The sequence below is a fragment of the Pocillopora damicornis genome, chromosome 13 (assembly GCF_964200805.1).
Source record: "Pocillopora damicornis chromosome 13, jaPocDami1.2, whole genome shotgun sequence".
NCBI classification, from domain to species: Eukaryota; Metazoa; Cnidaria; class Anthozoa; order Scleractinia; family Pocilloporidae; genus Pocillopora; species Pocillopora damicornis.
In genome coordinates, this window is record NC_142682.1 from 807,767 (window position 1) to 833,852 (window position 26,086).

Sequence of the window (26,086 nt, forward strand, 5' to 3'; positions counted from 1 at the left end):
TAGATTTTTCCGAACATAAACTTCTCGAACCAAGCTGGAATTCTCATTAAAAGCGATCCATGCATTGGCAATTGAATGCACTTGGACCTGCATGCACGCAACGTACCAAAAAAGGCAATTTGACGGGCAATGAATCAATCGTAAAGTTTATGGATCGGAAATTTCTCAGCTGGTCAGAATTCCAGTTAATGGAATGAAATTGTCGGAACGAGGTGAAGATAACTTGCAAGATGAAAAAATTAAAAAAAAAGGGTATTGCAGGGGAAAACATCAACAACCACTCCAAATCCAGGGAAAATGCAATTGGCTCGAAGGAAATCTGAATTGGTAGAACGTAGATCGACATTTTGAAAACAAAGTGCTCTGGCTAAATTCTAAAATTTGTGGAATTTTTTATTATGTAGATTACGATTAAGGCCCCTGTTATGTTGGATTTAAAGCTTTCGGAGTAAAAGTTATGCGGCTCGCCATATCATGTTACTAATTGCATTGCCTCTAAACTATATTCGCTTCACTCAGTTGACACATACTAAGTGCAAACAAGTGTGCTGAAAGCACAACTACTCTCCCAAACGCGTGTTGTTCTTCACAAGCCTCAACAAGGTAAGTTTGCAAGATCAGGGAGAAAGTATTAGATTTCTAAGTGTCCCATTCGCCGAGCTGCATGAACTTCGGTTACGTGCTTCATTTTGAGGCAGGCATTACATAACAATCTTAATGTATCAAAAAAAGCGGTAATGATTTCTGTTAAGGTCGATCTGCACGCAGTATTCTGTTTGTTCTGTTGCATATAAAAACGCGAAAATTATTTCCCAGCAGAAATTTCATTTACATAGTATGGCAAAAATCTGTTCTTACGCAAAACAAAGTCTTCATTCGGCAAATTTAATACACTACAGCAACATTTCTCGTGGAATTTCGCATTTACTATCTGATTTATTTATTTCAAGCAAAGATTCATTGAACTCTCTCAAAAGCAGTCAAGAATGAAGAATAATCATAACAATCAGACATCTTGCTTACTGAAAATTTAGTTACATCAACAATGATTTCTTGGTGAAGACGATTTCGTCTTTAGAATGAGCTAAGTTAAATTACGAGAGAGAAGTTGTTGCGGATGAGAACATAACCACTGAACGTGGTTGTTTGCCGAGATGATTTTTATGCCATGGCCATACCTTCTGAAAAAATTCTTATACCTCTCGATCAGCTTGACGTTATAGTTTCGCAGCAATAAATGGGAAAGAAGACGCAAAAAATGGAGTAAGCAATACATTTCGAAGTAGTGTGCTTGATGACTCATGAAGGTCTGTAAATCAAATAGGATTTTCACTGACTAGATTCTAGATCATACGCTACGTTCTCGCATAAAAACAGTCCCTATACGTGAGATAAAGGAAGAAACAAAGCCAGAAAAACAAAAGCTGACAAAACATAAACAATGAAAATATTGTGAGTTGCTAAGGAAATCATCAGTCACCAAACCCGTCCCATGACAGGACGGATAATGCATGCACTGTAAGTACCTCCCGTTGTTCCATACAAAGCCTTAGAAAAGTTTTCTAAGGCTTTGTATGGGACAACGGGAGGTACTTACAGTCCACGCGTTTTTCCGTCCTGTCATGATTTACAATTTAGAACTAATCTTTAACACTTTTTAAAAAAATTAATGGTCACCAACTTACTGGCACACAACATGGAGCACACAATGTATTTTACAGCAGCTGTATGCATTTTGAAAAATGAATGCAAATTTCAATTTCCAAGTATGTGATCTGTAATCAATGTTCATCTCTTTATTGTGAATCATTTTTGTTTGCCCTGTTAGGTTTATTTTTATCAATTGACGTCATCGATCAGGAGGGACCTTTGGATTTAGCTGCTATCGTGATTCACACATGAGTGAAGAGGGTTTGGTTTCAAGTCTCGAAGAGTACTCTGATGTTGTTTAGAAAGACCAGATCACCAGATCGATGGGTGAGAAATAATTCTCTACAGGATTTGCTTTGAAAACCAGTACGATCTTGCTGATTGCGTCAATTCGTTATCATTGCTTTCCGAGAAGAGAAAATGATTCCTAGAAAATTGGACAACGTTAAACGTTGCTATTTTCGAGTTCGAGAAATCATTCACCTAGAAACTAGCGCATAAATATGCAAGGAAGCTTTCTCGAAGTTACAACATGCAGAGATTTAAGAAATCTCTATCATGGCTACTTTTTGCAATGGATTAGAATAGGATAGAATTCGAGCAAGAGGACATCACACTATTCGTAATGTAGTTGCACTTTTTCCTCTTTACCTTGCGCATGCTCTTTGTTGGGCCTCACTTCATTGTTGTTTAATAATAGGAACCTCTCACTAACTCTGCCCAGTCGGGCTGTGGATTCGTTCATGAGCGCACCAGCGAGGGCTACAATCTTTACTGCACCACTATGTTTCCCATATTATTTTCTGTCTTGTGCTTGGTTACATGCATCACGAGAACGAGGCAAACTGTTATCAACCCATCAAATCTCAACGAATATGGGTAAGTAGACAGACATTTATAACGTAGTGTGGCGTCTACATGAATATTCAATATTTTGTTTATTGCGTTTGCAAACCATTACGTTTCTTCAGCACTCATTTCTTGTAAGTAAAGTTTTGGAATCTTGGAGGGGCGATAGGAAGGCAGATAGACACAGACGTGGGGTTTAATAAGTCAAGGTGAAGGTCTGGAAAGATTCTCATGAAACTTCCGGCCCTCGCATTTCGCACGGCTCTTTAGACAAAGAATTGTTGTGTACAGGAAATGAAAAAGAAAAAACGAAATACAAAAGCAAAAGCAAATGTTGTCGAGGTCTAAAGCGCAAAGAGGATCTTAACAGAAAACAAAAATAGTTCACGAGCTTTCAAACATAAATTATGGGGCGAAGATGCAAAAGCAAGCGACATTTCCGACTACGCTTTAACTGAAAGTAGCTGTAGGGTTTACCCTTATTAAGATGCAGAAAAATATCGAACCATTGAACTTACTTTCACCTCAGCCGTAAGCTTACAGTGAAACTTGAAAAACATCATATCTTTTCCATTTTCGTTTAAAGTACATATAGTTATCAATACTTTGTGTAGCCGATTCTGCTAAAGATGCGAGTAAAACCGAAATTTGTTGTCACAAAACATAATTAGGTGGGGGCTGTTCAGGCTCGACTGTAATAGATCAGAAAGATATGTTGAATGCAGTTTATTCGAAATACGTACTTTGGTTTCGTCGATATAATGGCTTCCTCATCAGATTGTATTCGAGGGATTCTCAGAAAGTGAACATCATTTTCTGAGAACTTTATTAGCTTGTAGGTAGGTATCAAATAAAATCTTGAGCAAACGAAGAGAGCATAATGCTTTTGTTATTATGGATTAACTTAGAATGGCTATGTCAATAGTGGAGGGCATAGAGTGTTTGTGTCAACTTTAAACTCGTCTTACTTAATTAAAGAGCACCCAAGCATGTCGGAAGCCTCAGGCCTCTTTCACGAAATTATCTCGAACTTTTCAACTTTTTGGTTTTCTAATTCATCTCTTTTCTAATGGCAACTGAGCTTGATAGATCCTTACGCTCGCAATATTTGCCTTTTCAAATCGACTCTCGCTTTCATCAAGCTTCAAAATGGACTCCCTTGGACAGGGCAGACAATGCCTGAAAGTCAGGCCTTTAACGTGTTTTGTTTTGTTTTGTTTTGTTTTGTTTTTAAATAACATCTGTTGTCGATTTCTCACGATAATGTGTTATTTACGTAGCTTCACACTTATCGTTGTCAAAACGCAACAGATATTTTCTTTTTCAGTTATTTAAGTCTAAGATTCAGAATTTCACTACAGTTTTGAAACCAAGAGAAGGTTATGGGACAGAGAGGGAGACTGTTAGAATCAAGAGGTAAACCGGAATATGTAGATTTCATCCAAGTTACTTTTAGCTTTGGGCGAATTGTGGTTTCCTACTGCAGTATATTTTTGCCGAAGTCGGTTTTAATTAAAAGAACCGATCTCCTCGCCGTTCTCCAGCACCTCAACCTCACTCACATGCAACCAAAATTCACTCAAAAAGGACGGACGTGTTTCACTTTCCGTGAGCTACAGGCCATATGCTAATCGAAAATTGATGCATTACGTGTTCAAATAAACAACTACATAACAAGCGCCTGATTTAGCGAAAAATTACTCTTGCCTCGAAGCAGATGGATGTCTGTTGTGTTACGAAGGGTTAATTTTCTGAAGGTTTGTTCAAGGAAAACGGATTTGTAACCGTCATTGATTTCTACCCAATTTTCCAGTAGTTTGTCTTACAAGTTAATACACTCATGGGGTGGTTCGGCTACGACAATGCCATCCTATTACTTTTTTCTTGATGAAATGCATTTAGGATAGGGATAGCTCCGTGAGCTGGGGTTCCAGATATGAAGAGCTTCCACTCAGAACAAACCATCGCCAACAATCCCATGTCTCTTACGGCGCTTTAGAGAATATCTGAAATAATAAAAGACAGAACCTGCTTTTGCGACTGCGCAGACTTTCTGCGCGTTTGAGTTATTAATTCACGCTTGATTTCACCCTGAGGGAGAACGAATTGCTTTCTACGTTTTACCTTTAGATTGTGGCAGGATTTGTCGTTTCTAAATTAGATGTTTGTAATGTGTCTTCCAACACAGCGGTCAGGGGCACATGAATCAAATTTGGCTAGCAGCTCTATTTTAATGGCTTTGTTATTTTCAAATTATGCTATAAACAACACCACCTCTGGGCGATTTCAAAGTACGCACGTGGGCAAACATGTGTCTGTCTTGTCGTATCTTGCAGGCAAAACGTTTGTTCCAGGTATACAGTGCAGACAGAGGCTTACTACACTGTTACATCAAGGATAACAGACACACAAACCACAACCAGTTGCGGATGGTTTGGTTGGGGCAGATGTGACACAACCAGGTCAGTAAATATATTTCAAAAGAAAAACATCCTCCTAAAACTAATCAACTTTTGTCTCCGTCAAAAAGGATATATCAAGTAATGACTATAAGTGCGTTTTAAGATTCCACATATTAACCCAACCTTTCGAAAACTTGTATAAAATGTGCAGACTATGTCATTTTGAGATTTGCTCACCAACCTAGCCATGGTTTCGTACCCTAGCCCTTCCCCGGCCACATAACGGTAAGGTCCCTACAGTTTATTAATCACTGTACGATCTGGGTAAGAGATTGATTTAGCCTCTTACCAACAATGTAATGGTCCTATTTTTCATTTAACCGGTTTGCCTACCGCCAGCTTAGATTTGTATCCGTTCTATTCCTTAAAATCCATGTGTTTAAGTATTATTCAATTTTACGGCTTTTCCAATTTCATTTCAATTAAATGATTTCAATTCAATTAAAATTTCCAGCCTATTTCATTATAATCTGAGTACCTCTTATAATTCACTGGACATGTGATTATCTTCCAGACCAAAAAAAGTGTACTACACTACCGAAAGAACCAGAAATGTCTATGTGAAAATAATTTACTGTTGCAGTGGATGGAAGAAAAGTCATTCGAGCTCAAGAGAATGCACAAAAGGTACTTTGACTTCTCGCGTAATTTTTTCATACTTATGGAATTTTCCATGGCTGCTTATCTCAAAATTATCTAATAAATCTTTTTTTATTTTGCTTTTAGCGATCTGCTCTCAGGGTTGTAATTCCAATCACGGCTCTTGTGACGCACCCGACAGGTGCCAATGTTCTCCGGGATGGACTGGGTCTACCTGTGACGATGGTACTCTGTATTTACATTGCATGAATGTTCTGTTATTATCAACGTTTTCCTCGTTATCTTTCCCATCTTAATCATGTGTGCATATCATTTTGATAAACCATAAAGTACTCCAACCAGTTTTCATTTGTCTTAAGACGGGTTCAAATCCGGAGACTGAGATCCCATGTAGGCCTTATCCGTAGGCAATTTAGGGAAAGTTCACCACAAATTCAAAGTATTCGGGCTCCGTCGAGTGCTCCTTGAAGTGTTTCGATGGCAGCCATATAGACGCTGCCTAAGGGTACACATGACCAGATTTGCAACGTATGATTGCCCTCCCCTGGATCAATCCTCCTCGGATCTCAGAGAGTTGGATTTGTATAAAACCAAATCAGTTTCTTGAACAATTCTTTTCTAATTTGCTTACATGAATATCACATTTTTACATATGTTTAAAAGCAAGGAACCTTTCCTATTCATTTTCATAACTGATCGCTGATCATAAAAAAAGCTTTCACTTTAAAATGATCGACGATCTCCACTCGAAATTTTGTAAAGTTGATTTAATGGAAGTTAAGGTGGAAGTGACGTTAGGAGTTGCAGTGTCTTGCGTTTTTAACAATAGACGACGGAGGATGTGTCACAAATAATGGTGGATGTGACCAGATTTGCGTGAATACACTTGGTTCATATCAGTGCAGCTGCTACAATGGATACACCCAGCATGGCCACAGATGTCATGGTATGATCTTCATCATAACGATCAACGATGCTCATTTAGTTATCGAATTTCAAAAGTGTTTTGAAGAGATTTTTTTCACTGAGATATATAGGGTCTAAGAAAATTTTTTGTTGAGGAACAACCATCTTCGCGCTGCTAGATTTTATAATTCGTTATTCATTCTCAAGATAAATGTTTAGTACTTTGTCAACATCAGGACTTCTGCAAATACCAAAACTTCTTCTTATTTTTTCATTTTAACAAGAGCTCCATTTGAATTCATCGATTTCTTAAACGAGAGAGAGACTTAAGCCTCCACAAGCGATGATTCCCTTCTAAACAAATCTATCTCGATCATTCACACTCCACGCTTTACTTGTAAGCCAAGTAATCTGTCCGTATGGTGGAACCATCTACGATGGTAATTTTGAAAACAATCTGTTACTGATTTGTCAGGTGTCCATGAAAATCAGTTTTATGTAGGGAAAATGCTGATGGTGTCTTGAGTCTCTATGTGATACAAATATTTATTATATGTGTTTCTCTTTAAGATGTCAACGAATGTTTAACAGCCAATGGAGGATGTCCACAAACATGTCATAATCAACCCGGAAATTTTTTATGCGGCTGCTTTAATGGCTTCAACCTCATTAGCGGGAACAACGGTACTTACTGCGAAGGTGAGATAGCTCACTTAGTGCATGTTCTCAGGAAATAGTTAGGAGAAAATTGATGGTTAGGGCGGCTGGAATGTGATCAGAATACAACTTGTCAGCCAGCTAATAGTTCTTGCATTATTGACGCCTCTATTTTTCTCATAGTGCAGTACCACTGTTGTAAGACTGACAGCAATATTACTTTTTGTTGTCAGATATTGACGAATGCTTGTCAAGTAATGGTTTCTGCACCCACCTGTGCGTTAACACTGCGGGATCTTATCGCTGTGAATGCCCCACGGGGTTCTTCTTGGATTCAAATGAAAGATCTTGCTCAAGTATGTTAATCGTAATGAACATGGATACAAGTTTATTTGAGACAGCGGAGGAGCACAGTCAAATGTTTATTCTTTCTGTCACATCCGTCTTCGTTTACAACCTCATGTAAACCTCAAGCTCAGATTCCCCATGAAGCTTTTTAGAGGAGTTGAGTGGACTGATTCATATTAAAAACAGTCTGAATGAAACTGCTTGTTTGCTGATGTCACAGGTAATAATTCATGTTTGCTGGGACAACATGGCTGCCAGCAAAGGTGCAACATTTACCTTGGAAGCGTCTACTGCTCTTGCAACTCGGGATATGAACTCAACGAAGATAACAGGACTTGCTCAGGTAAAAAGCCATTCATCTCTTTATCATGGCCTCTTAGTTTTGAAAACACTTCTTGTCACTTCGTTCCTTGCTAATTCGCCAAGAAAATAGTCAGTGCTTTGCGCAGAGGTCATTAGCTGATAGTTGTTTACTTAATTTGTCGTTCACACTATCCATGCACATACAGCTTCTCGAATAAAGTTTATTCTTCGAGTACCATGTCTTTTGTTTGTTCAGATGTGAACGAATGCACCCCTGTGTTCGTAGAGAGCCTTAACAAAACGGTCACCCCAGCGGGATGTGATCAAATCTGTCACAACACACAAGGGAACTACACCTGCAGCTGTGACCTGGGATATCAGCTTCTGTACGATGGAAAGCAGTGCCGGGGTAAGACACATATGTCATTCGCCAGCCGGAGGTCCGTATTGGGAAAAATAGTGTCCGCGGTCTTAATCACCGCCCGAAGTCGTAGGCCAAGGGCGGCACTCAAGACAGAGGGCACAGTTTTTCCCAATTCGGCCTGACCTAGATCCGAACTTAACGAAATGTTTCCTAAAAGAACCCGAATGACTTAGGGCTGTAATTACAGCAAGATCTTCCAAGTAAATGGTAGTTAAAATGGAGGTAATGCAAATTAAAGAGAGAGGATTCACCGAAAAATTTTCATTTGCGTTATGATAAAGGTGATTTTAAAGGCTTCCAACAAACTTTGTACATTATTTTTACAAGTGACTGTCACAATCTGACACCCGTCTATCAGAGAGCGCGTAAGAAAGAAAAACCCAAGCGCACTTTTGAAAAATCAACGGATCTAGTTTGGCAAGGACTGTTATGACAATGTTTTTTTCAAAAGGAGTCAACGATCTTATGGATAGTATTATTCACTCTCATCGACCATTAATTAATGTATGAAGATTTACCTCTGTTTGGTAAATAAATGGCAAGGAAAGTAATTAAAAGTAAATTCAAAATTTTGATTTTGAATTCGTGAGAGTTTTCTCGTTTGTTTACTGCAGTGGCGTGTGTAAATCTGGTCTTTCCCCCACAAAAACTAAATTCGAATGAGGCACTTCAACTGGACATGGGGGATTTCATGCGGCTTTTTCTCATAGAATTAATTCCTTCAGCTTTTGTTGTGCAATTTACGGTACAATTGTCTAAATTGAACGGACTTGGAAAGACTCACCGAAAAAGTGTTTGAGGTAGAACTTAAAACTTCGCTCGCCCTTTCACTGCATACAAATTGTTTGAGAGAATTCAGATATTAAATGAATGAAAGTTCCATCGATTAATTCATATTGTAACCAAGCACCTCACGCTTTAACATTCCGGGTACTCTTTGTGAAGGATTGAAATTAATTACAGACGGCTTTTGGGCCGCTTGTCAACCAATTTAAATGACACTTTTGCCTATACAAGTCCATTTCGAAGCCAACATTTTTCTGTCAACCAAAGTGATTTAAGAGAGAAGAGAGAGAAGATTAATAAGTTATTCATCGGCTTGAGGTAGTAACCGACGAAATAATGCCCAGCCGGAAAAACGAGATATAGTTATGAAAAATTGCAACGAAGGTCTGAATGTACTCGGCGACTCACGAAAGCGTTACTGTTGCCCGTGGGCAGAGATAGAAATATTGTAATGTTGCGGAACATAAAAACAACTTCAGTTCATCTACCCTAGCTACAGACCTGACTATAGGCCGAATAAACCATCGACCTATCGATCAACCCACCAGTCCGCTCTTCTAAAGAAAAGTTGTGTATGGATCGAATACTGCTCGGTTACAGATCGCTGATCATATTCGTTTTACTTCACAGACGTGAATGAATGTAACACAGGAGTCCACCTTTGTGAACACAAGTGCCACAACACACCTGGGTCATATGGCTGCTCATGTTTCTATGGCTACAGACAAAGGGTCGACATGCGAACCTGTGAAGGTAGGTTATGCTATGCAACTGCTACCTTACAACAAATTCAGCTCGTTGAAGTTGTTTTCAGAATCTATCAGTGAGTACGAGACTTCGGAACAAATGTTATTGAGCAACAGGTACAAAGGAATTAGGCCATCACGAATGTGTAGACATCTGTCATTACCAAGCTTTCAAATTTTTTTCCTCGCGTTAATTAGGACTTCCTTGTGAGGACATCATTGCCCCACCTCATGGTCACATGACCTGCAGCGGATTTGTCACAAATGAGACCTGTTGGTTCACGTGCGAGGATGGATATGAAATACAAGGTTCTGAAAATAGAACTTGCCTCAATTCTTCAAAGTGGGACGGAAGGCAAACGTCTTGCAAAGGTAACAACAATGGCAGTTGAACAGTCAGCAGATTCTCAAACTTCTCAGTTCTCCTTCTCCTTTTTCCAGTCACGTTTATTTCTACGATATCTTTTCTACACCAAATTTGGTTGTTACTCTTGGAAATCTTTTTGTCTACCATCTCCTGTTTTACGATCATGTTTAATAGTAGAGATCTCTTTTATGTGTGAGGAGTTTGTACTGCAAGCTTAGCAAGCCATCACTTGTTTCATTTGGATGTTTCCGCCTACCTTGTGGTTCCATTAATACTCATGCTAATGTTACTTCCATAACTCAACACAGTGAGAGGTTGTGGTCGACTATATCCACCGGATAAAGGCATGGTTTTTCTTCCCTGTCACGTGACGTTTGGTTTTACCTGCACACTTGACTGTATGGAAGGATATGTTGCATTTGAGAGCAATATTGTAACGTGCCAGCTGACTAACTCCAGCAACGTAGCATGGGACGTAAGAAACTACACGTGTGAAGGTATGAGTTGTCATTAGGAAATGGGCATTGACTGAAGAATTCATGTCGAAGCAAAAACTAAACTCCTGTTCTCTTTTCCCTGAGAATGTCATTCCTCGGTGCACTGGTAGTAAACAGGAATCTGTTATTTTACCCATTTACTAAGTATCTTAATTCATTTCTGTTTTAATTCTATCTAGAGATAAACCTTTGCAAGCCCAATCCCTGTCGGCATGGAGGAAGATGCATCCTCATCGATTCAAAAAAGTTTTCATGTGATTGTCAGAATACGGGGTACGAGGGGGATCTCTGTGAACGAGGTGTTCTTACACATCCTGATTTTCCAATACTTATTCCTGGAAGGACTTTGGAAAATCTTTCATTACTTGCGAAACCTGACAATGTATTAACTGTTTCCTTCAATGCGACCCTCAAAGTGACCTTCTATCCTAAGAAAGTGATGATTCAGTATCCATCAGATCAAGTGGAGTTTAAAGTTATTGGACACGAGTCTGGAGTTGGTATAGTGTCATACGACCTCAGTGGGATAGACAAACATTCATTTGTGTCTCCCACGGATAGCCCAATCTTTGTTGGTCTTAACATGTCAAACGCAAACAGCATTTACACCAGACTGGGCCTTTTGATTGGTGAGGTACCAATCGGATGCCAAACAAGGAACCTAGAGAACTTCCCATGCGGGCTAAAAGTAGCTTATACCTCCTCCTCGACCCTGTCAAATGATGTTCTCGTCCAGTCAGGGCCTGTTCACATCATTACATCCGACAACAAAACAATTCCTTTAAGTCTTGTGGGATATAATTTTGCTTCACCTCATCAATCAGGTCAAGAATCAGAGTTGCTGAAAACACTTATCGCCCAGACAAGCACCACCAATACGAGCTCGGCAGGCCAAACATCGAACGAAATGTGCTCCTTTCAGCCAAGTGCAGAAGCCTTGATTGAATTAATCCAGGAAGACGCTTTTCCAAAGTCTTTCATGCGGTACTTGACAGACAAGCTACCATTATGGATACGACTTATAGTTACAGACGACAACAATTTATTTGCCGCAGAAAACATTCGAGCCGACCTCATTCAAACCGCAGGCACGCAGAGTGACTACCTAAATTGCAAGCTTCCTCCTCTTAGTATCTCCACTGCGATGGTCACATATCGTCCGAAAGTCACTTTCACTATCTGCGCCGGAAGTAAACAAATTTCCTTGTCCAGCAAAGGCTGTTGTTTCGCAACCGACCCTTGCGGTAGTTCAGTGTTCCTGGCATTATCCAAAAAGGCTGGTGAAGAAATTAGCAAAATGCCCGTTTTGAAGGACTTGACTGACAATGGCTGGGGTGTCCTGTTATCATCTTTTGGTTTCACCGCTCCAAAAAAACACCAGAGCCTAACGAACTCCTTGCCTTCTGATCCAATGTTTGAACACTTTTCAGATTTTCATTATAATATGTGGTGGAAGGGAACTACTAACATTTCCCTGAAAAACACAAGTGATTTTACAATCAACATGAAAATGAGTGGCCAAGTTTTCTCATTTGCAGAAGATTTGAACAGCGTAAGTATAAAGCCTTGTCTTGTAACTATTAAAAAAATAGTAGAGAGAATTCAATTTCATCTTAAGTTTACCAATACCCAGACACCCTTGGGACCAAGGCAAACCATGCTTAGCTTTGATTTCAGTGCGACGTAATAAATCTCCGTGGGCGTGTGAGGAATCATATCGAACATCACAGAAGGATCAATTACACTATAATCCTTAATTCTATCTGTCTTGTAGTTACTCACCAGGTACTTTTCTCGGCCAATCAAGAGTATATTTCATGGATCAGTCGAGTTTACTTTTTCTATGCAAGCTCTAGGCGAGAAGTTTTCTCTGAGGTTTCACGCCAACAGTGTGATCGCAAAGTCACAACTTGGAGGTAAATTTTAATGATGCTTTCATAGATTTTATTTTGACTGATTCAGTTTGATCCTGATGCCCACCTCTCCCCGTTATCTTCCCTTCCTTTTCTTTTTATCATTATTAGGATGGTTATTATGTTAACAGTTTGTTACCAGTACATTTTGTTTTCTTTACTAAGGACCACCCCTTCTCTCATCCGAATGCCATGTGCCCCAAGGCTTCACCTTTACCCTGGATCGAGCAGCCGAACCTTTCAAGAATAGCATTTTTTCAATCTTCCTTAAACCCAATGGAGGAATCAAATATTTGCAAATCTACTACTCTATTGACGGTGGAGAAGATATCGCAGCATTCGATCCTGACAAAAACCTGAAATCTCTGGAATATCAGACGCAAGACATAAAGAAGGTCTTTTTAGATGTTCAGATATTTGTTCCTGAATTGCAAGAAACAACACAAAGGGGGACTGCAATGATAGAAGAGACAGTCGCTAAGGTCATCAAGGCTCGAAATTTTCTCACCACGTCTTCAGATCTCTTGAAACTAAAAAAACTGGTTGCAGAGATTGACAACGATCTTGACAAGATACCAAGAGTCCTTGATCTTTTCATAGCTAGGTCACAAGCGTACAGGAATCGTTCAAACGTTGAAAATGCCATCAGTCGCCTCCTTAAACTTAAGTCAGACCTTCCAAAGACCATCTCTCTGGTATTCACTCAGTCGTCCATTCAGCAATCCTTTGTTGGTATACGTTTTGCCCTTGTGGCACGGATTTGTCACAAAAGACTCTGTTTTACCAACATTAATTGTAATGTATGGTCTCTGACTGACAACTACTGTTTTACCAACAGTTCTGGCACAGACAAAAGTATAATCGTAATGGGAACTGCCTTGAGAGACACACCCCTTGGAAGTGCAATAACTTTCCTTGCTTGGAGACCGCTGAGAATGTTAATAAGTCGCAAAAATGAGCCACTTGAGACTACATTTGAGTGTGTCGTTCGATTATTGGGACTGACCAAAACCACCAGCATACGATTGGTGGGACATGAGCTCTTCTTTTCCATCTCGGGGCCAATTTTTGGAACATTCGAGACGCTTTTGAATGTAACAGCTGACCTTGAAAACGTTGCGGACTGGAAATCCTTGGTGTTTGGAGTGAAGGGCACCATGAGAAAGTCATCAGGTCTTCATGTGATGCTGGAAGGTACGATTGCCAACGAGATTGCCTTTGCAGGCAAAGAAGCTGCCCGAAGGTTGGGGATGGCGAAGGCAGCGTTCAGTGTTGCAAAGATGAAAGTAGATGCAGTCAAAAAATTTTTCAAAGAGAAACAGACGATTACCGAACAGCTGAGAAGAAAAAAGGAAAAAGCTGCAGAGGATCTTCGTGTGGTACGTCGGCAATATCAATTAGCAAAAGTGCGTTTCAACAACATGGTCAACCTCAATCGACATCTTCTAAATCCTATATGTGAAATAAGAGAGTGTAATTACACTTGTTTGAACGGTTGTGTTCTCCCTGACCTCTGCCAGGACCCGATAAACATAACTTATCTTGAGCGAAACTGCGCAACAGTTGACAAACCAATGACAGTAAAGGTTGTGGAAAGCAGCTCTAGAAAACGTAGTTTTAGTGTGCAGACGTATCTTACCGTGTATACTGGAAACTGTAAATCTGGGGTCTCCTTCAAAAAAATAATGGATTATGTTAAGAGGGAAGCCCAAGTTGGAAAATTTGATGGATGGATTATTGGAGGTGCGTTTGGATCCATTGCAACGAAAGTCGCAAAGGTTATTAGAGGATTGGCTGGTGCGATTGGTGGAGGTATTGTTGGACATTTCAGCAAGAAAATATTTGGCTGTTCTGAGACTTACAAGACAATTCTTGGTAAACCACGGCTTGTAGAGTACGAACGGAAAAGTTTCGAGGTAAAAGCTTTAGTCAAGATGATCAAGGAAATTGAGTGCTCAGGCCAAGAAGAGAAAACAAAACCTGGTGGATTTGGTCCTCCATACCCTTGCTGTAAGCGATATGGATGCCAAACCAAAGTTATTGATCCCCTTTGTGTCAAACAGAACGAAGAATGTCTTATTTCTATGACTGAGCTTAAATTTACGCTTGATACCTTGAATGAAACTTTTCAGTATGCCTTTCTGAATCTTAAGGAATCCGTTGACAAGGTTAAAAAGGCTACAGCTGTTTACGAGAAAGCGAGAATTCGTCATGAAGTGGCACTTAATGAGCTGCACAAAGTAAAATCTTACACGGAGCTGAGCCTATTCACGGTAGAAATTGCCAATGCTTCTATGATTCATGTTCGTCGAGTCGTCGACTTTGGATTGAAGATATCCCAAGCTATAAACGCCACTAATTCGTATAGTAATAAAACTGTAGATGTTGGAGACCTTAGGTTTCCCCTAACTACGGTATCAGAAGATACAAAAAAGATCCTTTTTCAATGCAATGTTAGCTCTGCTAATATTCAATCAACGTTAGTCTCTTTTGTAGTTGACTTCGATCAAGTCGAACGCTCAATCAATTTTGCCTCCAAGACGATCCTTAACGAGCTGTTCAGTGGGAAGAAGCGGGTAGCTTCGGAAGAACAGAGTCACTTTGAGAATTCCACAAACGTAAATGCTTTACACATCAGTTTCACTGATTACCCTCATGCATGCCAGTTTGCCAATTCAACACATTTGTTCCTGATCTCCATTCTTCGCCCACTGGAAAACCTAATTTCAGCCGCTAAAGGACTGGATGAAGAGCTATCCTCCGGATTCAAAGACCTTGAAAGACTGACACACACTGTTTATGGCAGCAGCTCTTTGTCCAATTCGCCAATTAATTCCAATATTTCTACTAGTTCCTCAAGAAGTCCAAACAGTTCGTTCGTCTCAGACTACCTAGAGATGATAGAACTCCTCAAAACTGAGAGCACACAGGTTAGAAATGACTCTTCACAGTCTTGGAATAAAACTATTGAGGCATGGAGGGCATTCCTTGAGGTATTCACCCATAAAAGCGGATTTCAGGAATGTTCAGGTGCCATGGACTGCATCGAATATTCTTTTCAGGGGCTAAGGGAATTTTACGAGTTTGAAAGCAGTTCACAAGCAATAACGATAAAAAACGCACTTCCTAAGCTGAAAGACATGATTATGGCATTAACTTACAAAGCCTTAACAATGCCAGAAACTGAAAACACGCTCCAACAAGCTGTTTTGTTGCTGAATGAAACCCGCGACGATTCCGTTTTATGTGGGGGGACACCGTACATTACCTCTTCACCTCAAAAGGAAATTATCGTCTTGAATGGAGAAAGTTTATCGCTGCGTTGCACTGCTGAAAGTGATGCTGAGATAAAGTATGCTTGGATGAGGAATGACAAGCTTGTTGACGAATCACTGGATGGAACTTTCTATGTACGCGCTATCAGCAAGCAACACGAAGGTGCTTATGTCTGTGTCGCTTCAAACAATAAAGGCAGTTCATCGTCTAACGTAACGATTATCAAAGTTCATAATAAGCCCAGTATCACTCTACATCCACAGCCACAAAGAGTCATTGTTGACGATGAAATGCCTGCGACATTCATTTGCAACGCAACGGGCCAGCCTGCACCTACTTTACAGTGGTTCTTCATATCCATCAACTCGTCTGTTGTCAAAATTAACGAGACGAGACCCGTTTTACACATGCCTGGTCCTCGCCGACATCAAGAAGGTTATTACTACTGTGAGGCATCCAACGAGCATGGTGTGGCAATCAGTCAGAAGGCCCGGTTTGACGTTCTAGGCTACTCTGTGGGCCTTCCCAGGCTGCTTTTCGCCCTGAATATCTCATCTTCCTGCTGGGAGGTATCAAATAGCTCCAACAATTCCATGCACAAAGCTCTGTCATGCAATTCCAGCAAAGAAGTTTTGCCGTCATCAGAAAACGAGGCCTTAACTGATGACATCTGTCGTTCCCTGGCAAGATCACTTACTGCGTCCATCAAGCTGATCTCCGAGTTTGAGTACAGCTCAAGAAATAATTACACCGCCACCATTGCATTTATCTTAGATATCGATAAAGAAGCTTGGAAACAATCCAACTTTACCCGTCACATGGAAATAGTTGAAGCCATTGCTGATGTTGGCGCCAATCTGATTGAAAAAGTGGAACAATTCAATTCTAGCATACTGAACAAGACTTTTGAGGTACCTTGGAACAACACCGTTGTTTATGGAGATCCTGGAAGCCTTCATGTTTACCCTCTGTCTCCGGAATGTCCCTCCGGACAGGCCCTCGATGGAAATGGATACATTTGTGGTAAGCATAGCGTCAACTTTAACCCATTTCTAATTGGCTCGGAAATATAGCAAGGGACAAAGTTGGAAAAAATTCAGCTTATGCCTCGTTCCAAACACAACAGCCCTGTCTTTGACTCTAACATTTGAGGCCGACGTTGACGGACCTGAACTTATAGCTAACTGAACGTTTCAAGAGCCCCTCTGATGTATTTTCGAACGCTTTGGTCCTATTTTACTTGTTTACACCTCTATGCTTACGAGTTAGCCATAAAATTCAGTAAATAAAGAATTTCTTATTTGTCTGATCTGCTTTCTCTCTAAACATACTGTGTCTTTATCTCCTCAGCAAACTGTCCTGCTGGCTCATCATACGTAGAGGAGAATGAAACATGCACAGAATGTCCGTTCGGAACTTACCAACCCGTGCAAGGACAAACGATATGTATTCCCTGTGGCACAAACCTCACCACAGTCTTTAATGGAACAGTGGAGGAATCAGACTGTATTGGTAATGTCAAGTAAAGTTTTCTTGGCTCGGTTTTATCTCGGGTGACATTCTTGCTTTCGTATCGCAAAAGACTTTTGCATTGAAGTATTCTAGAAAGTCTAATATTGTATTTAACTTCAAACAAAATGCCTGGGGTTGTCTTCACTGATTCATAATAGACACCGTAAATGTTAAAAATGTCTGAACATCAAAGAATTTTTTAGAAGCTTAAAGAGAAATGAAGTATGATGACAAAAATTTAGGAAAAAGTCAAAATCAACCTTTAGAGATTACTAGAGTTATTTGTGTTGTCAATCTCTAGTAAATACGTTCCAACTATTTCCAGTTTTTTTTTCATCAAAATAGGTCCAAAATAACCTAACCTTCGATCGCCTCCTTTCCAACAAGAGTACACAACAGGAACTTACTTTTGAGACTCTGAGTTAAAGGTACCATTAATATCACATTTTTCTCTTTATACGGCGCCCCTTCAGCTGATTGTCCAGCTGGTTCATACAGTACAAAGAACAAAACATGCTCTTTTTGTCCGCTTGGCATGTACCAACCATTCCGAGGGAAGTCAGCTTGTATTTCTTGCGGTAAAAACCTAACAACGATAACCGATGGAACTGTGGAAGAAATGCACTGCATAGGTAAGTTAACATTTGTCACAAATTTGAGTTCAAATGTAGAGCGATTGAAGTTATAACTTCTGGCCACAAAACGTTAGCAAATTGGCTGGCATATAAACAACGTCTTCCTTTTATGTTACGTTTTGTGGGGAGAGGATTAAGGCCTCTCTTCGTTTTGTGTTGTACTTAGACAGCCCCTAATGCAGGAAAACGTAAAACGATCAAATCACGATTGGCTTTAGTCTTAGATTTAATTGATTCATAGGAAGTGCAGGTTTTCTAGAAAAGTCTAAAAGCGTGGTAAGACAAAGCCGAAGCAATTCTCGTTACTTTTGATAATAATCTCAAAAATTACTCCAAAACTGAGCCTGTTCAACAGAAGAAACGACGATAAATTATAGGAGAAAGTGAAGATTGTTTTCCCAGTTATGTAGTACCTTAGTAATTTTTCCATTTTCGTTTTTGTCGACCCCTCCGAGTCTAAAGAAAACCGTGAAAACTGCTACGAGTGTCTCGGAGAACTTACTGTTAACCCTTCACACCCTAACATCAGTATGCATATTCTCCATACTGTTCTCCATACATTTCCAAAGAGGCTGACAAGGAGAATTTGTGTAACAATCAAGAGCTGCTTTAGTTGGTGATCATCTCCTCTATTCTCATAACTTTCTTATTTGATTCAGGGGGGACACAGTAAGGAGAAATTAGATGCGAGTCACTCTTAAGGGCTAAAGGGTTAAGATATGTTTAACTATTCTTTACGCAGCGAACTGTCCTGCTGGCTCGTACAGTTCTGTGAACCGGACATGCGCTCTTTGTCCGCTTGGCTCTTACCAGCCTTCTGTTGGTCAGATGGATTGCCTTCCCTGTGGACGAGGTTTCATCACAGCCTCACCAGGAGCTGTCAGTGAATTGCAGTGTGAAGGTGGGCTATTGCTGTTTGCTACAACATTTATGATTAGTTTTCAGACTGCAATGCAATCTTACTTTGTTGGTCAAATCATTTAAAATTTTAACGTAAACAAGATCGTTAACTTAGTGTATATTTTTACTTTGAAAATGACAGAGATTCAAAAGACCCCAGGAGAGGCCAAAGACGAGTCGTCTTGGAAACTTCCCGTCATCATTAATACTTCATCACTTGGTAGGCCAAGTACAATCATAAACGTTTCTTACTTCTTCTTAACCGATATCTGGATAATTAATTAGCAACACAATTTTTCAACTTTCTTTAAGTTCTTAACTCATTTGGCGCTTCTGCATGCGAAAGAAAACGCACGTTTAAGAATGGAACGATAAAGTCTTTGATTTTAACCCTCAATATGTTTAAGCGGTTTTTATTTTTCATTTTTATTTGACATGGTATCACGAATTGTAATGCAGAAGTTCTGGATGGTGTGGCGTCTAATGCTGCAGAAATTCTGCATGGTGTGGCATGTAATGCTGCAGAAATTCTGCAAAGTTTGACGGCCCAAGCGTGCAAAAATTCTGCACACCTTGAAGTTCAGTGCTGCAGAAATTCTGCATGGTATAGCGTCCAATGATGCAGAAATTCTGCAAGGTTTGACGTCCAGTGCTGCAGAAATTCTGCACGACTTGACGCCAGTGCTGCAGAAATTCTGCACGCCTTGACGCCAGTGCTGCAGAAATTCTGCACGCCTTGACGTCCAGTGCTGCAGAAATTCTGCACGCCTTGACGTCCAGTGCTGCAGAAATTCTGCACGGTATGACGTCCGCAGCAGCAGAAATTCTGCAGGCAATGACATCCTGAGTTAAAGAAGGTCAATGCTGCAGAAATTCTGAGTCTTTGCTTTTCCATTCTTTCCATACTTTGAAATAACAATACTGTGCATGCTGATGTTTTGGATGACGGGATAAACTTGTAAAAATAACTCCACGGTTGGAAACTAAAGGCTATTAAAAGAAGCCCATACCCGCTTTATTAAACAGAACTATTAAAAAATCAGGTTTTTAATTAAATGCCAAAAGCTAAATTGTTGAAAGGAAATTAGTCATCTTTTCCCTGCAAGAAAAAAAAATCGTGTAATTGAATTTTTGTTCATATTCAGGATGAGCGCCTAACACATTTAAGATTCTTTTAAAAGTTTGTTTTCAAATTTTTAAAATTTCGTTTAATCAAAGAAAAGATGGAAGCAATCCTGTCTTGGCACAAGGAGAGCTCGTCTGTTGCAGAATAAGATGATCCGTTCATTTTTGAAGAAATTTAAAATTAGATGACCTTGGAATGAGGACACTTAAAGCCGAATTTACATCACCATCACTGAGTGACGATATCGTCATTAATTCATTGGAGATACATGTTTTTCCTCGAAGTTACCCGTTCAGTAATTTTCATTTCAACTGACGATACAAGATCTAAAAGAAAGTGAAGTTACATCACATGGACATTTCAAAACAGGATGTATGAATTCATCAACACTATCTTGACTTCGATTTGAACGGTCTTGGTGTAACAAGGCTAGCTTGGCTTTTGCGCAGAAAATGTTTTTCCGAAGTTTAGCTATACTGAACCTTTCGTATAACCGTGGGTTTACTGAAGCATCCCTTCCGTGGAACTAATTTGCGCTGAGAGGAGACCGGTAAGATATTGCAGGCCTACGACGAATTTTCGAAAAACCAGTTCACGCGTCACGGATATAAAAGGGAAAATTTCTGATCTCTCCTCTTATGTGCATGGTTTCAGAGAAATCGTGAGGTTTCCACGCTATGAAAAAAGTTCAGGGTTCAAGCATACTTCAGGCCTCATACGATTTCGTAAATTCACGAATAACGTTAACCTTTCAGTAAAATTCACGCGTCGCATGTTAACTTTGGCCTTCATCACGCGTCACGTATAAACCCTTAGTGATGCACCAGTTTATTCATACCTTAAGTTTCCTCTCAGAAAGTGATTCTCCACAGGGTCCAGCAAAGGAATGTGATGACTTTTGCAAAGAGTCCGTACCAATTATTTTTGGAGAAATGGTCAACTCTTGTTCCTGTTCTGTAAAGATACGCAGCTTCTGATTGTATTATTTTAATGCACCATACCTCCAATACTCCCATTCCCCTTATCTTTCGGAGGCATCTTGCGTATGAAGAATTTAACAGACGCAAATGAGATGTGAGTTAGTTCAAAGACTAACTATTTTCAAAGCCGACAGACCCATGAATCACGAACTCGTGTCTTCTCATCATTGCCTCTCTTGTGATAAAATTTGGGGCGCAATTACGAGCGGCGAAAAGAAAGTCGCAAAGAACGACATTTCTGTCTGAGGTTTTCACACCTTCAAATCAATTAAGAATATGACATTTTCCCGTGAGTGCTAATCTAATCAACTTAAAGCTTCCTTGATTCTTTCTCCTGCTCGTTAACTGTTCGAAATTCCTTGCAATTGTAAGGCTTTGTCCACACTAAACCCTTTTAACCTCAGAAATTTGAGGTTTTTTAAAATTTTTTTTTTTAAACCATTCTAAAGAAACAGATCTATTTTTCTTCGTCCCGGCGGGCTTAAGTACACTGGCGGCACATTGGGCATGCACTCAACTATGGTTAATTGTAAAACTGAAGAGCCGCGACGCCGGCGGTTTTGAAAAGCACCGATTTCGCTTAATGAATACTGACCTTCATAGGCATTGCGCTCACGGTAGGCTTAGTTAAAGATATGAAGTCTCCATTCGTTTGCATTATATACCTAATCGGCTAGCGAAGGGTTAGTATTTCGACTAGAACTCGTAAGCTGTGCAATGTGCAATTTCACTAACGAAGGACAAAAGTCCCTTGAACCTATTGTTTTACAAACTGCCAACATCCGCTCGTAATATCCTAATAATCGTAGAATTGGGTTTTAGTCAGTTTTGCTTGCTATGCGCTTTTGTCAGACTCTGGGTGGAGTTAACTTGTATCCGTGCATCCGTGCCTTATCCTTGCTAAAAAAGAATAAGGAAGAAAACACAGTTACTTACCAGGAGAATCCTCCATGGCTGCTCACGATGTTTAAAACCCCCTGCGTTGAAACTATTCTGTACCCAGAGTTCTCACGGTCAAACAGGCAAGAAAACATATCCAGCCGAACCATGGAGCTGGAAATCATCGGCTACTACTGACAAGCTCGGGTGACGCTATATCGGAGGCGTTCGTCGAGGGTCGAATACACAAGTTTATAGTACAGCGATTAAATTCAAAATAGGTTATGTAAGCTTCAGCACTTGTTCCCACGAAAAGTTCAAACCTGAGATGTACAAGATCGTCCTGAACAAAGGAGCCTTGAGGTCCTGCAGCAGTTTCTTGATTTCGTTTCGAGTATTTTGTGGTTGTCATAAAATAACTATTGTGATATATTTCTTTTGAACAATTTTCACGGGATTTTTTACCCGTGAGCTAAATGCGAATACAAATATTTTTATAACGGACACATAAAATAGCATGCCACCGTTACTATTTTCTTCCAGTATCAATCATTAGAAGAAGAAATATTATTAAATGCGTGATCGTGTAGTTTATAGCGATTCCCGAAATCCTAGATTCATGAAAACAAGCCATCAAACTACACTTCTCTGTTTTTGTTTAGTCACGTGGCTCACAGATAAAGATATACAAAAACAGATAAAAACTTTTTTCAGTATGTTTGAGCTATTTACTAGGTTATCAATGCGCTAATAAGCCTAACAGTAACGTTTGAATTTTAGACGGTAACTTCGTCTCTCAAAAAGTAAATTAGGAGAAGGATTCTCCTTGCAGCGTTGAGTCCGTTGAGAGAAGTTCAATGTTTTTTACTTACGTAATACGAAAAATTTGTCAACACTGAAACGTCAAATGATTCGTGAAATAACGAACGGGAATTTCAGGAATTGTATACACCCTACGTTTATGGGTAATTCTGACGTAAATGGATGTAAATGACCTTCCCGATTTTGTTTCCTCAGTATGCGAAAAGTTCGATGGATTCCTCCACTAAAATACCTAAAAAAATTAAAACAGTTTATTTATATGAAATACTCTTAAATATTCCAGCACTTTTAAGCCCGGTGCATTGCGTAAGTTTTTACAAAATTGCCTTCAAAAGATCGAGTCTCTACGAGGCCCACACTGAATTGATAAAAGCAAAAATTCAGTTAAAAATAAAAGAAACTGCCCACCATTTTTCAAACCTCTTTTGATTTAAGTCCTTTGACTGCAAGGCCTTCTTTACAAAGCATGTGGAACTACTAAGAAGAAAACTCTCGATTGTATCCTCGAACTCATCTCTTTTTCCATCGAAATAACCCACGAAGTACCAGTTTTCAACGGAACAATTTTCAAGGTTTTCCTCAAGGAAGTCAATCTCCGATTTGTTTAATGAAGATTGATTGGTCGCCGCCATCATTACGCATTCTAGTGTCTTATTCAAAAATTGCCTTCAGTTTTTAGACGTCACCCTTTCACGGGCTTTCGCAATATTTGCAGGTTTCATAATTTCCCCGCCGACCAAAATTACCGTGTAATCTTACCTTCGACGAACGCCTTCGATGTAGAGTCACCCGACAAGCTCTCCAGCATATTACACCTTCCTCGAGACCACCGAAAACTATACTTTACAAATTCAGGTGATGTCTGTTTATCACGTCCCCGAGTCCCCGCGTCCCACGTCCCACGTCCCCGAGTGTCCGAGTCTCCGAGTCTCCGAGTCTCCGAGTCTCCGAGTCCCGCGTCCCACGTCCCCGAGTCCCACGTCTTCGAGTCCCACGTCCCCGAGTCCCACGTCCCCGAGTCCCACGTCTTCGAGTCCCACGTCCCCGAGTCCCACGTCCCCGAGTCCCACGTCCCCGAGTCCCACGTCCCCGAGTCCCACGTCCCCGAGTCCCACGTCCCCGAGTCTCACGTCCCCGAGTCCCACGTCCCCGAGTCCCAGTCCAATGTCCCGTCCCACTTTTAGTCACAGCCAATAATTCCGGATTCAGAGAGTAAATTAGAAATTGAAGGTAAAGTTAAAAACGCTTGAATACAAAGTATCACAAGCGGTCAATTCAGTGTCGATAACTTTTCAAATTTCAAGGTTGATAAGAGGTCAGAAGTATGCAAGTGTGACAGGTAACGCGAACTTCAGTCGTAATGTATCGTAACAATAAATGTAATTTAGTGTTATCAACTGAGTTGATAACATAAATTGGTCACTGTAAAGAGTTTAAAGGCTAACGTTTCGAGCGTTCGCCCTTCGTCAGAGCGATTGGGTAAAGATAAATATAGAGCGATTGGGTTTGCGATCTCATCGATATAATTACAATTTTACCAAAAGCTTATCGAATCGTCATCTCTAAGTCTATCTCTTATTTATGAATTGTGTGTTTTCAGTCCTCGATGGAGATTTAAGACCCACAAACATTTGATAAAAGCACATTTTAGGCCAATTTTGTTGTTGCGAAAATTGATATGATGCATGATTCCCTTCGGTTCAATTACACTTCGATAAAAATTAGTGAATTATTTCAGATTTCTTGGATTCCGTCGTTGTTTTCAATGCAGAACCCGGCCAAAACCAGAAGGCGCCCTCACAATGGCTTTGTAGAGTGGGTCTGCAGTACATTATCCCTTTCATTGGTTTGTGACTTATTAGGCAACATTGCACGGTTTGATTTTTCTTATCCTAGAAACAGTTGCAGCTGACAGAGAGAGGGGATTGTTTTTCCTAGAGGCCTATTTTTGCCCTCTTATTGAGATACACGTGTAGAATTATTACCTTCTGTAAACATTGGTGGAGATATTAATTGAAATCTGTGATACTGTTAATTTAGTTTTCCTTTGAATAGTGAACGGTTTTAAGGTTTTCATTAAAAGGTTGAGCTTTAATTTCCCTGTGGTCTTTTGCAAGACAATGCAAGATTTAATTGATATATTTGCTCTCTATTTATCACATATACAAATCTTATAAAATAGGTCAAAGGACTGAAATCGCGACTAGTTGATATATTTTGGCTAGAGTAGATTGCTTATTTGCTGTATAACAAACTTCAATTTTATTAAATTAATGATATTTTTCATTCAGTTTTTGTATCTGATCATAAAATAAAGTGATATGACTTAAATTGTATGTTGTATTGCTTACTTTTTTAACATTTTAATATTCGAATTTTATCATGTGGCATTAAGCCATGTGCTATTTTAGGTACATAACTTCTGTGGAAAGTTAATTGGCAGAATATTCGTGGCATCTGTTATTGACTGGTTAGAGAAAGACTGTTATATTCCTGCACCCATGAGTGAATTTCTGCAACATCTAGTGAATGAGAGGATGCAAAATTTCTGCAACATCCAGTGTGTGAGTGGTAGCAGAATTTCTGCGACATCCAGTGGACTAGTGGTGGCAGAATTTCTGCGACACTCAGTGCATGAGAGGTTGCAGAATTTCTGCAACATTCAGTGACTGACTGTTAGGAGATTAGACGGATTACCTCTGCATCTTTTCATGATTGTCCATTAACACATAGTTTCTTACGGACACGCTAAATATTGCAGAGGAAAATGTAAATTTTCAATTTATTTAAATTTTTTCCGCTAGATTTGATTATTTTTGAGTGATTACCAAACCTTGCAGAGAAAAATCATTAATTTATCCAAAAATGTGCTATTTTGGAGAACACAAAATAGTTTGGAAAGCGTTCAATACTAGGTGCCATACTTTTGGTATGGTTCATCTGTAAGAGACGTAGAGCGAGTAAGGATGATTCAAAACCTAAAAGAGAACCAGCACGGATGGCACAGTTTGAGAATCCAGTCTACCTGGGTAACCCAAACCTCCGAATGGTAAAACAGTTTGACAATCCACTCTACGAAGTCGTCGAACAAGAGCCACAAAAAAGAGTAGAAGGTAATGAATATTCATTGGCGGACGAGCCAGTGCTGGATGCATTCAGTGACGACGGTCCCGGAGGACTTAACGAAGACACTGTGGACTTCAAAACCAAGGATTCTACTAAGGACTTTGAAAATAACACTTTAAGTTTTACAAACCCATGCTTTCAGTGAGGCAGCGATGGTTTACTGTGTTTGATCAAGAAATCATGTGATCTGGTGATTTAGACATTGTTAATTTGAATTTTTTTCGCTTTAATCAGAACAATTTTTCAAGTTTGCTTTGTCTAAGAGAAAGGAAAGGTATTCTTGACAGGCGTAAGAAAAGGATGCCATGATATGGGAGTTCCC

The 26,086-nt window shown here is 39.8% G+C and overlaps 2 protein-coding genes across 2 annotated transcripts in view; both read left to right on the forward strand.

Annotated features, from left to right (window-relative positions):
• The first annotated feature begins 474 nt into the window (after positions 1 to 474).
• Positions 475 to 26,086, forward strand: part of LOC113681320 (thiol S-methyltransferase TMT1A) — a 35,023-nt gene continuing 9,411 nt past the window's right edge. The window contains exon 1 of the mRNA XM_089192816.1: positions 475 to 603. The gene's annotated coding sequence lies outside the window, so the exon portion shown is untranslated. The remainder of the gene's footprint in view (positions 604 to 26,086) is intronic.
• On the forward strand, positions 2,390 to 19,255 carry LOC149034911 (uncharacterized). Its single transcript, XM_089192446.1, has 18 exons — positions 2,390 to 2,529; positions 4,836 to 4,961; positions 5,476 to 5,588; positions 5,688 to 5,786; positions 7,038 to 7,166; positions 7,358 to 7,480; positions 7,693 to 7,815; positions 8,032 to 8,184; positions 9,616 to 9,738; positions 9,930 to 10,103; positions 10,407 to 10,595; positions 10,775 to 12,147; positions 12,370 to 12,511; positions 12,674 to 16,807; positions 17,135 to 17,296; positions 17,770 to 17,928; positions 18,674 to 18,832; positions 18,974 to 19,255. The coding sequence occupies exons 1-18, from the start codon at positions 2,435 to 2,437 to the stop codon at positions 19,114 to 19,116; spliced, it is 7,719 nt and encodes a 2,572-aa protein (XP_089048572.1). The 5' UTR covers positions 2,390 to 2,434; the 3' UTR covers positions 19,117 to 19,255.

Bases quoted from the DNA above. Each gene is read 5' to 3' on its own strand.
- LOC149034911 (XM_089192446.1), top strand. From the start codon at position 2,435: ATGTTTCCCATATTATTTTCTGTCTTGTGCTTGGTTACATGCATCACG. The intron at 2,530-4,835 runs GTAAGTAGACAG...CGTATCTTGCAG, and splicing joins TCAAATCTCAACGAATATGG to GCAAAACGTTTGTTCCAGGT. The intron at 5,787-7,037 runs GTACTCTGTATT...TTTCTCTTTAAG, and splicing joins TGGGTCTACCTGTGACGATG to ATGTCAACGAATGTTTAACA.